The sequence below is a fragment of the Balaenoptera borealis genome (assembly GCF_965194805.1).
Source record: "Balaenoptera borealis genome assembly, chromosome: 20".
Classification (NCBI taxonomy): Eukaryota; Metazoa; Chordata; class Mammalia; order Artiodactyla; family Balaenopteridae; genus Balaenoptera; species Balaenoptera borealis.
The window spans coordinates 1,044,422-1,056,884 of NC_138879.1; the positions used below are offsets into that span (position 1 = coordinate 1,044,422).

The window sequence follows — 12,463 nt, forward strand, 5'->3', positions numbered from 1 at the left end:
TTTAATTATAAGTACTTAATCCTTTGGGAATTTATTGTACATGGTGTGAGGAAGGGATCTGCTCTTATTTTCTTCCTCTTATTGAACGTATCCTTATTTTCTCAATAATTTGCAGTGCTATATCTTTCATGAATCATATTCTTATATATATTTGAATTTCTGATACTTTCCAGTTAGTTCCTTTGAGTTATTTTCATTACTATAGTTTTGTTATGTCTTGTAAGGCAACCCACCTTGATTTTTTTTCTTCAGGCATGTCTTGGCTATCCTTGTCCCTTTATTTATTTATATACATTTTATAATGAGCTTATTAAATTTTCCAAAAACCCTATTGAGATTTTGGTTTGGATAAATTTAGTCACTAGATCTAGTTAAGGGGAATTGACATTTTTATAATATTGAGGCTATCCAAAAACATGGTTTCAAACTCTTTTTATTTCAGTCTTAATGTCTTTCAGAAAAAGCTTAATTATTTTCACCATAAAGGGTTTATGAATGTTTTCTTTTTTTTTTTTAAATAATTTTGATCCTGAGACAAAGAGCTTTGAGAACTGCTGGTCTCTCTCTCTTTTTTTAATAATCAGACACTTCTCTTGTCTGACTTTATTTTTATTTATTTATTTATTTATGGCTGTGTTGGGTCTTCGTTTCTGCGCGAGGACTTTCTCTAGGTTGTGGCAAGTGAGGGCCACGCTTCATCGCGGTGCGCGGGCCTCTCACTATCGCGGCCTCTCCCATTGCGGAGCCCAGGCTCCAGACGCACAGGCTCAGTAATTGTGGCTCACGGGCCCAGCTGCTCCGCGGCATGTGGGATCCTCCCAGACCAGGGCTCGAACCCGTGTGCCCTGCATTGGCAGGCAGACTCTCAACCACTGTGCCACCAGGGAAGCCCTCTTAGATTTACTTTTAAGAGTTATATATTGTTTTATGATTATAAATGATGTCTTTGTAATATCATCTTTTTTCCTAGATGATTTTTACTAATTTATAGAAATGCAGCTGACTTTTACATATTGGCATCCGGCAACTTTGCCAAGCTCTTATTTGGTCAGCCTCTGCTTAACATCTTTCTATTTTTTGTCTTTATTTGTTGTGTTCTTTATGAACTTCCTGAAATTATTTAAAACTTGTACTTGAATATGTATTGTTCTAGTGGATGTAAATATCATCAAATATTGACCTGCAGGAGAGTGGCCTACCTTAAGTGGGCTGTCCAAAAAAGCCTGATGAATCAGAGCACTGCAGACAGGGGAGTCAAAAGGGGGGCTGTATGACAGTTTTCTTCTGTTTCATGGATTTTTTTTTTTTTTAAGTGCCAATTTATTTATTTATTTATATTTATTTTTGGCTGTTTTGGGTCTTCGTTTCTGTGCGAGGGCTTTCTCTAGTTGCGGCAAGCGGGGGGCCACTCTTCATCGAGGTGCGCGGGCCTCTCACTGTCGCGGCCTCTCCTGTTGCGGAGCACAGGCTCCAGACCTGCAGGCTCAGTAGTTGTGGCTCACGGGCCTAGTTGCTCCGCGGCATGTGGGATCTTCCCAGACCAGGGCTCAAACCCGTGTCCCCTGCATTGGCAGGCAGATTCTCAACCGCTGCACCACCAGGGAAGCCTGTTTCATGGATTTTTAAAAAAGTGATTCCTTCTGCTGACAGGTTTTGATTTTGATGTTCTATTTTTTTTATAGTAAGCTTTTATGGACATCAGATTCTTTTTTCTGTTCATGATTATTTCTATTAGGTTTTTCTGAACAAGCAATAGCCAGTGAGCATATGAGAGTGGTGGCTTGGGTAGCTTACTTTATTTCTTAGTTCAGGAAGGCTCCCTTCTCCTGCTCCACTGAACTGCAGTATCTTTAGTAGATGGTGCCTTCTGTGGTTGTCATTTTGGCCTGTCTTCAGATTCCTTGATTTCTTCTTGTTTCCATAGGGCCCTTTTCTGTAGCCCCTTTTTCTTTTTTCGTCATGGACAGCCTTCCTTCCAGGGCCCTCCCTCTACTGCAGAAGTGCTCGCTTCCTGAGACTGCCTTCTCTGGCCCACACCCCGTGACCCTCTTTGACTCCTCTGTCTCTAGCACTCTCATCTCTCAGGCTTTTTGTCTGACCCACTTAAGCCACTTTCCTTCTACAGGTCAATATTTGATGACATTTGTGTCCCACCACTAGTAGGACCCTCAGGACTTGCTTTTTTTCCACCTTATCACTCAGGTTTGGCTTAGGATCTAATTCTGCTGATTTGTGATCTTTCTTTGGCCACTTATATGTTATTCGAATTTTTTGTAATCTCTTTCTCCTTGTTGTGATGTAGGCATGGGTGATGGGTATTAATAAAAATAAATGCTCTCTTTGTTCATCTGTATGGATTTTTGGAGGATGGGGAGAGAAATTTAAATTCAGGCAGTTGCCATTACTTTATGGGAACCAGCCTCCAGGTGAAAGAAATTATTTTGTAAATTTCTTCTAATCTAGGTGCAGAAATATAGTTATTCTTCAGATCCTATCTGTTGCTGTAGAGGCTTAAAATTTTTTTTTTTGAATTTTACTGAAGTATAGTTGATTTATAATGTTGTGTTAATTTCTGCTATACAGCAAAGTGACTCAGTTATACATATATATATTCTTTTTCATATTCTTTTCCATTGTGGTTTATTAAAGGATACTGAATATAGTTCCCTGTGCTATACAGTAGGACCCTGTTGTTTATCCATCCTATATTAAAATTCTTTTTGATTAAGTTCTATTTTTAATTTCATTGCCACTATATTCTTTGATTAATTGATTCTTTACCCCGAACTTTATTGTCAAATTGAGTGTGGATTGTTCATCTTCCATGATTATTAATTATAATACACCATTTGAGAAGCTTTTTGAAAACACAGTGGGATTTTGGAGGAGTGGAGCCCAGTAATATATATTTGAAAAAGTTTGTCAGTTGATGCTAATGGTTTACTTCAGGGAAAGAACCACTATCCTAGGTTGAAGTCATAATTAGTGTTACCTTTATATTCTTGTACATTTTGAGGTTATCCATGTAGCAAATTGTGAGTTTATGATGTTAAGAGATTGGAATTCCATGATAATGATTTTTAATTATCACTTCATTTGTGGATCAAATAGTTGAGATAACAATCAGTGTTTCTAATTGATCATATAGTACATTAATTCAATAAATATTTCATTGAAAGCCTGCTACATGCTAAGTATTATGCTAGCTTCCAGGAATACAAAATTGAGAAGTCATCATCCTTGCACTCACTGAGCTTAAAGACAGATGTGGAGACATACTGATAAACACGTAAATATAACAGAAGAGCCATGAGAGACACACAGCGTACTTCAGGAGATGATAAGAGGGTGGGATCAGGTGCAGTTTGCCCCTTCCTTCCTTCTTTTCTTTCTTCTTTCCTTCTTTCTTCTCTTCCGTCCTTCCTCCCTCCCTTCCTTTATTCCTTCTTACTGAATATTTGTGGGACACCCACTACCTACTGGGTCCTGTGGTGGATGTCGGGATAGGTGTGTTACAAGACAGGCATAGTCTGTTTTCAGAGTCCGCAATCTTTTGCAGAAGATAGATGTTAGATCACAAAAAGGAGATGAACCTCCAGGGTACTGCTGCAGTAGTAGGAAGTTAACTAAATTTCCTGGTGGAGACATTCCTGAACTGAGAGTCTGGAATAAGTTAACCACATGAAGAAGTTGGGAGAATGATTTCACAGGTTGCAAAGACTCAGATATGGGAGAGAGTGTAGTACTTTCAAGGTAAAGCAAGTTGTTCGGTGTCCTTGGAACATAGGGTATGCTGGGGGATAGAAAGGTAGATGTAGGAGGAATCCAAAAGGAATTTTGTATTCCAGGTCTTATTATGGAGGTAAAGTTAAGGATTCATACATCAAATCTGCCTGGGAGTGTAGCGATTAAATTGGGACTTGAAGGATGATAGGAGGGTACTTATAGGGGTCAGAGGGGTAGACAGAGGTAGAGAGGCACAGGAAGAGCTACCGTATTCTGGTGATGTAGATCATTCAGGGTCCTGGGGGATGAAATGTGAGGTGAGGAGAAGTGGGGATGAGGCTGGGTGGTTAGGCTGTGAGAGGGTCATGTAGGTGCATTTATGGCACAGAGGAGTTTATTCTTTATATTTTATTTGTTCATGGGGCACTAAAAATATATTATGCAATACCCATTCTAAGAAACATACTAAATATTAAGGCATATGGAAAACATTTTCATTATAGTTTAATTAAAACTCAAATATTAATGTCTTTATTTTATTTTAAAATTTTCAGATAGAAAATCCTCGGTACCTGAGACAGAAGCCTATCCCAGTTACTTTGGTAGGTGAGAAATGCATTGAACTTTTCCTACGGTCAGATATTTTAAAAGAAAATAATCCTCAAGTTATTTAGAGAAAATAATACAAGTCCACATTATGAAGCATAATAGTCCTATTAATCCTATCACTTGGAAGTGAATAAATCACTATTTTTCTCCAATATTGGTGTTATTTTGGCATGAACTTCAGCCAATTTAGAGTTTACTTTTTGATAAACCAGGCCTGAAAAAGTATCGAATGACTCTTCCTCATTCAACAGATGACTCCCAGATTCAGCCTGAGAAAATCCAGCAGTCTCCAGGATGATCAGTTACTGTCTCGAATGCATGAGAAGGAGGTAGGATCGAGATATTTCTGATATATCTAATTTATTAAACAATTTTTGTATTTTGTGTAATGTGAATTTTCAGGTTAGAATAAGGATGCATGGTAGGAAGAGGTTGTCATTGGTACGGATATAAAATACTGATGCAGGTAAGGCAGGGTTGTCTTCAACTTTGTGATGCCCGTCTTCCATTTTGTGTGTCCTGGCTCCAGGCCTGCGGGACAGATTGTGCTGAGGGGCTCTCTCCTGACTATCAATTCCTGATTATCAGGCCTATCAATTCCTGATTATCAGGGCCTATCAATTCCTGATTATCAGGGCCTATCAATTCCTGATTATCAGGCCTATCAATTCCTGATTATCAGGGCCTATCAATTCCTGATTATCAGGGCCTATCAATTCCTGATTATCAGGGCCTATCAATTCCTGATTATCAGGGCCTGGGGGGGATGGCAGGTTTTAGAAGCAGTATCTTTGACCTCAGTGAATCCCTTCATCCTCTCTTTATCTCAACTTCCTCATAATGTATCTTTCTAATTTCACTATTTTTACTGTTTCTACTATTTTAAATTGATCTGCTAAATTCAGCTATGCTAGAGCTGCTATGGGACACAATGTACTATCTTTCTTTGATCATTTGAAAATAGAATTATTAAAGAGGCAGTGGTGTTTATTGGTTAGGAGCAAAGGCTATGGAGTCAAGAATATGTGGATATAAATCCTCCTTACCAGCTACGTGAAAATGGGCAGATACCTATCCTCCCTGAGTCTCAGTTTCTTCATCTTACTTGGGAGGTGTCTACTTTACAGGATTAGTAGGAAGATTTTGTAGTCTGGGTACCTGTGTACTCCACATGTATAATAGTAGTCATTAATTTGCTTTATTATTTTCTTTTAAAAACTTTTATTCTGGAAAATTTAAAAATCATCATTATTATTTTATTTTTGCTTATGACACCAATGAAACACCGGTCATCTGTGTGGTACGACGAAAGACAATTAGATTAGGAACCTGAAAAATTATGTCTTTAATCTGCCTTAACCATTTTCTAGTTATATGACCCAGGGGAGTCAAGAATATTAGTTTAATTTTTGTTTAAACAGGGTTGTTATGAAGTCAAATGAGAACAGTGAGTATGTATGTAACTTGTAAATGGTAATGCACTATTTAAATGGGCAAACTGTGAAAAATATTATTGGACTTAGATTAATGGTTCTAATTAATTTACTTCAATAATTTTATCTTTCATTTTCTTCTTTCATTTTAATGGGAGGCTTCTAAGAATTTCTGAAATTTAATTTCAATTTGGGTGTTTTCAACATGATAGAGTTTTCTTACCATCCTATTTATAAAATATCACAGAATGATATTTTTCTTAGATATCCCATACAATATCATGAGCGTATAAGTTTATTTTTGTTGATAACAGAGGAGGAAGCGCTATTTTTTCTTTTAAATTTCTTTTTTAAAAAAGTATTCATTTATTTTAATTAATTGATATCGGAGTATAGTTGCTTTACAATGTTGTGTTAGTTTCTGCTGTACGGCAAAGTGAATCAGCTATATGTATACATATATCCCCTCTTGTTTAGATTTCCTTCCCATTCAGGTCACCACAGAGCACCGAGTAGAGTTCCCTGTGCTATAGGGTAGGTTCTCATCAATTATCTAGTTTATATATAGTAGAGTATATGTGTCAATCCCAATCTCCCAATTCATCCCACCCCCCCGTTTTAAATTTCAGTCTGGTGGAGTGACTGCTGCTGGTCTCAGTAATATTCCGTGATTTTATAGCTCCAGTTTAAGGCATGCAGGGTTTTGTTTCTTAGTGCACTGCTAGTGTTTTTGAAGAACCTGTTGAAATAAAAAGAAATTACACTCTAAAAAGCGTTTTTGAGGGTAATACTTACATTCAGATGCACCTTCTTTGGAACTCTTGTTTTGAAATTCTTTCCTTTTAAAAAAATTGTCATTAATTGTTTTTACACGTCATTCTAAGTCATTACCAACTATTTTTCCTTTTCCTTTTACTGTTGAGACTGCTTACCATAGAATATTTAAAATAATTGAAAGGACCTGGTGTCTTTTTGAATTTCTTTTTTGGTGTTTCGTGAAATAATGTCCTTATTCTTTATGATGACATCTTGGGTCAGGGGTAAACATACCAAGGCTCCCCACATACGTGTTGAAAGAGAAAACACTTAAAGCTATTGTGTATTGCATTTGAGATTCATAATTTTAAATGTGTGTGGCTTTATTTTTTTCCGCACCCTTATGTTTTTGTTTTTCTTTCTGGCATACCGTAAAAATATTTGTGGCATCATTGAGATGTTTGCATGTAAACATCAACTTACACCATATCTTAAAATATATCCAGTGTATATTTTGGCTAAAATAACTCTTTGTATAGCTACATAGTCATTTCTGACTTTTTTTTTTAACTCCTTTATTAGAGTATAATTGCTTTAAAATGGTGTGTTAGTTTCTGCTTTATAACAAAGTGAATCAGCCATACATATACATATATCCCCATATCTCCTCCCTCTTGCGTCTCCCTCCCACCCTCCCCATCCCACCCCTCTAGGTGGTCACAAAGCACCGAGGTGATCTCCCTGTGCTATGCGGCTGCTTCCCACTAGCTATCTATTTACAGTTTGTAGTGTATATATGTCCATGCCACTCTCTCACTTCGTCCCAGCTTACCCTTCCCACTCCCTGTGTCCTCAAGTCTGACTATTTTTGATGAAATTTTTTGATCATATTTTTTCTCCATCCTAAAATATTTAAAAGTATATGCTGAGTTGCCCCAGTGTGAGAATTATCTTAGTTTCATCTTTCTTTTAAAGTAGTATTTGTGATTATAAAATAATTTGTGGATTTTTATTAAAGAAAATTTGGAAAATATAGACGTATGTAAAGAAGGAAATAAAATCATCTATGAAATAAAAACACTGGTAAAATATCATTGGGTTGTCTTTTAGTCTTTTCTTTATGTATCCTGTAAACATGTTATTTTTCTTTAGAAAATTGAGATGATATCATATACATTGTTTTGTATAACTCAAGTATTTTATGCTACTAAATATTGTTCCTAAGCATTTATTTTCAATGGCTGTATTATAGTTCATATTATAGAATTATCCCCAGTTAATTTAAATTATCCCTATTGTTGGGTATTGAGATTGAGTTTTTACTAATATAAATAATTCTGGGAAGAATGTCCTTATATGTCTGTCTTTATATGCATTCTAAATATTTCTATGGGGTAATGAATTATGTCTTACATGGTAAATTGAAATAATGGATTTTTGTAAGTTTAGTATCATAAACAGTTTAACCTCTAAAATAAAAATTAATGCTTGGAAGTGCCATGAACATTGTATGTGATTATAAGGTACAAGTAAAGGATGTATTATATGCAAAAATGAGAATGAATATAAAAAGGCAAAGATAATTAGGAGCCATTTGAAGGCAGAGGAAGGTAGCAGTTTAGATTGCCTTTGTAAATATAAAAAGACTAATTATATTTTTAATACAGAACATGTGGGTTTTTTAAAGTTTTTTTCAGTTTCAGGAGATAGTTCTTTAATATTTTCATTTTTGAAATAGAGAATACTAATCATTAAAAGAAAGATATTCAGACTTTAGGAAAAACATTGATTTTCCTGAATTACATGTGTATCTCTATGCTAAACATAATATAACTGTTAGAGATCATGGTGTTTCCCCTGTTCTGGTCACTAGAAAGATCAGAGCTTCCACAGCATATTTTCAGCAACTGTGATATTTTATGACATGTACTTTTGTGTGCTGTCTTAAATCTTTGTCCTTAGTGGTCTCTTTCTATTTCATATTCTTTTCAATTTGTTGTCTATGTACTTTAATCTTATTATATTTGTATATATCAATATTTATGTAACTGTCTCAAATTCTTTCTAGAATGGTGCATGAATAGATGGATAAATAAAGTCCATTTCCAAAAAAAAAAGAATAACGAAAAAGAAAATACCAACCATACCGCTTTAATATTTTTGTCTGTTTTCAAGAGATAGTTTTCTAACTTGGATTTTTCCCTAAACTTAAATGCATAGTTACACTGTGATGTGTGTAGTTATCCTTTAGAAGGATGATCTTATGTCTACTTGATTAAGTCACTTTTGTTAGACATATACTTATGGGCATGAGGATAAATGCTTTTCTGTTTTGAAATTCAGCAGGCTCTTGCATGTTCACATCAGACAACCCTGATGTGTCTTGTACATGTTCTCATCTACAAATGCTTTTGTTGTTGCTGGGTGGCATTTTAAAAATAAGAAATAGCATTGTTTCAAGTGAGTTAAGTTTATTTTAAAATTAAGTATTAAATATTAAATAAAATAGTAATCTTCATTTCCTCAACACCTGATCTTTTCTCTTCAAGGTAATCATTGCAGAAAATTTAATGTGTGTTCTCTTTAAAAGTTTCCAGGAATATCTCATTTTTTTTTTTTTAAAGGTTTCACATTATTTATTTATTTATTTATTTATGGCTGTGTTGGGTCCTCGTTTCTGCGCGAGGGCTCTCTCCAGTTGTGGCAAGCGGGGGCCACTCTTCATCGCGGTGCGCGGGCGCACTTACTAGCGCGGCCTGTCTTGTTGCGGAGCACAGGCTCCAGACGCGCAGGCTCAGTAGTTGTGGCTCACGGGCCTAGCTGCTCCACGGCACGTGGGATCCTCCCAGACCAGGGCTCGAACCCGTGTCCCCTGCACCGGCAGGCGGACTCCCAACCACTGCGCCACCAGGGAAGCCCGGAATATCTCATTTTTAAAATACAAATAAGATCCTAGAGCATACTCTATATACTGTTTCATTTTGCTTTTTTTTTTTTAAATTTTATTTATTTATTTATTTATTTATGGCTGTGTTGGATCTTCCTTTCTCTGCGAGGGCTTTCTCTAGTTGTGGCAAGCGGGGGCCACTCTTCATCGCGGTGCGCGGGCCTCTCACTATCGCGGCCTCTCTCTCTGCGGAGCACAGGGTCCAGACGCGCAGGCTCAGCAATTGTGGCTCACGGGCCCATTTGCTCCGTGGCATGCGGGATCTTCCCGGACCAGGGCTCGAACCCCTGTCCCCTGCATTGGCAGGCAGATTCTCAACCACTGCGCCACCAGGGAAGCCCCATTTTGCTTTTTAAATGCTAACATATATTCTGATGATTTTTTTATATCAGTAGTATGGCATCATCTTTTTAAATAGTTGCATTGTATTTTATTTTACTGATGGACCACATTTTATTAATATAGATTCCTACTGAGGGATAGAGGTTATGTATTTTGCTACAACAAATAGTGTTTCAAGAATATCCCTGTGTATATTTTTATGTATTGCATATTTCTTCTTATACAATAAATTCTGTGAAATCGAATTGCCCAGTAACAGGGTTGCAGGTTTAAGTTTTTGATTGACATTGACAGATTGCCCTTAAAATGAGGTTATGTCTGCCTCAGGCTGCAGGCTTGGGTGAGAGCAGGGAGTGACCGCCAGTGGGTGTGAGAGTTCCTTTTTGGAGTGATGAAAATGTCCTAAATTAGACTGTGGTGATGTTGCATAATTCTCTGATGTATTAAAAGACATTGAATTGTATATTTTAAGTGGGTGAATGTTATAGTATGTGAATTATGTATATCTTAATAAACTATTAAAAAAGGTTAGGTCTATTTGTACTTGGACCAATAGTGTATGAGAGTGTCTATTTTCCCATTTTATCATCAACACTGAATTATAAACATTTTTGATTATCTGTGAGATGAAAAATAGCATCTTGCTGCTTTGATATTTCCATTGCTTTTATTGTAAGTGAGAATGAACATATTTTTTGTCTGTTTATTGTCTTTTTAATTTCACTTTTGTGAGCTTTCTTTTCTTATACCTTTCCATATTTTTGTTAAATTGTTTGTCTTCATTGTGATTCCTAAGAACAATTTATATGTTAAGGAATTCAGGTCTTTGTCATATATCTTACAAGTATTTTTCTCTGTATGTCTTTTGATTTATTTCTATTTTTTTAATGTATAGAAGTTTTCTTTTCAGTAGTTGGATCTATCAGTCTTTTCTCTATGGCTTCTGGTTTTTGTGTTTTGTAGAAAAGACTTTCTTATTCCAAGATTATGGAAAAAATTCATATTTTTGTCTCTTTTTAAATCTTATTTTTGTATTTAAATCTCAGATCTATTTCACAGGGTTTTACTATGAGTAGTGATGATAATCTAGGTTAGTCAATTCTTAATGTTATAAAATCAAAATTTAGGAAGTTGAAATGCTTAAGTTTAAGAATGCAGTAAGTGTGGAGAGAATTGAGTGACATGAAATTCTATACAGATTACAGAGTTTGTCTGTGTTTAATAAATGATTTAATTCTTTTGATGCTTTAGAGAGTCCTAAAATATTTAATTAGCCTTTGGAAATCAAACTTTATAAAACACAACTTCCATTTTAAGTTTATAACTGTGGAAAATACCTTAGATGTTAAATGAGTAATATTTGCAATATTATTTTATTAGAGTTGAAGAACTGTAGTAGTTTTCTTTTGATTGGTAAAAACACACCTATAAAATATTTTAAGATTAGAAGTTTTTCTCAACTTATTTGGCATTATGGGAAGATGTTCGGTGACCGTGATCCTTTATTTTAACCTTGTGAACCTGTCATTCACAAACATACTTGGACTTGTTTGCCTTTGTAATTGCTAACACATTTCCTGTGATATCCACATCACAGAATTGTGTGACCTTGAGTACCATCAAGCAGTGGGGTTCTTTTTTTTTTTTTTAGTATTCTTAAAAAAGATTTCTGACATAGATTAAGACATTTGGAAAACTGTTGTCACTGAAAATGAAAGAAGAGACAACACAAGGGGAGATCAATTTTCAGAGCAACCATCAGTTTTCAGAGAACAGACAGTAGAAACTGCTCTTTTTGTGAAATAGAGTATTTCCTTTGAACTTCACCTCCACCCATATTGAATGTTCCCACCCATTGCCTAAAAAGGGATGTTGCTTCTTTCTTACACAGAATGCCAATTAGGCATTTTTTCCTTTTGCAAATCTACTAGTTAAATGTAGAATTTAAATAAATCCAAGATGATGTAATCTACAGTCACTGACGTAATAAATGAGAGAATTTATATTTTAAAACATTTCTTATGAATATAGCATTCAGATACACGCAGTCTTACAAACTATAATAAATAAGTATACAAAGGAGAACCATTGGAAAGTGCATGCAGGCAAGGATGAGCTCATTGCCAAGACGTCAGCAGCCTGCTGTCTGACTCTTCCCCATCTTACCTCATCCATCTCCCCCAGCAGTAACTGCTATCCTGCCTTCTCTGGTAATTTCCCTCCTTTGTTTTTAAACTTGACTTTACCACCAATGCCTGCATTCTTAAAAATGAAAATATTTCTGTTTTAGTGGATTTTGAACTTCATTTAAATGAAACTAAACGTCACATATTTTTTTGCTCCATAGTATGTGGGTGACGTTCATCCTTGTTACGCCATTTAGCTATAGTTGGCTTCATCTGCGTTACTTTCTATTCAGTGAATCTTCCACAGTTTCTTACCGTTTTGTCGATGAATCTATTCTGATTTTTCACTTTTGCAAACAATAACCCTATGAACAATCTTGTACATGTTTCCTGACACACATGTACAAGAGTTTCTCTAGGGCAGTGGTTCTCAGAGTGTGGGCTGTGAACCCTGTGGTCCCCAAGACTCTTTCATGAGGTCTATGAGGTCAAAATTATTTTTGTAATAATTTAAAAATGTTATT

The 12,463-nt window shown here is 35.8% G+C and overlaps 1 protein-coding gene across 19 annotated transcripts in view; it reads left to right on the top strand.

Moving 5' to 3' along the window:
* Positions 1–12,463, top strand: part of CEP112 (centrosomal protein 112) — a 413,727-nt gene that overhangs the window by 48,635 nt on the left and 352,629 nt on the right. For 18 of the 19 annotated variants that reach the window (XM_082370414.1, XM_082370412.1, XM_082370410.1 and 15 more), the window contains 2 exons: positions 4,281–4,328; positions 4,587–4,664. In XM_082370414.1, coding sequence (XP_082226540.1) covers positions 4,281–4,328; positions 4,587–4,664 — 126 coding nt within the window. Of the gene's footprint in view, positions 1–4,280; positions 4,329–4,586; positions 4,665–12,463 lie in introns of those variants that run through there. The other variant, XM_082370419.1, reaches the window with a different exon arrangement.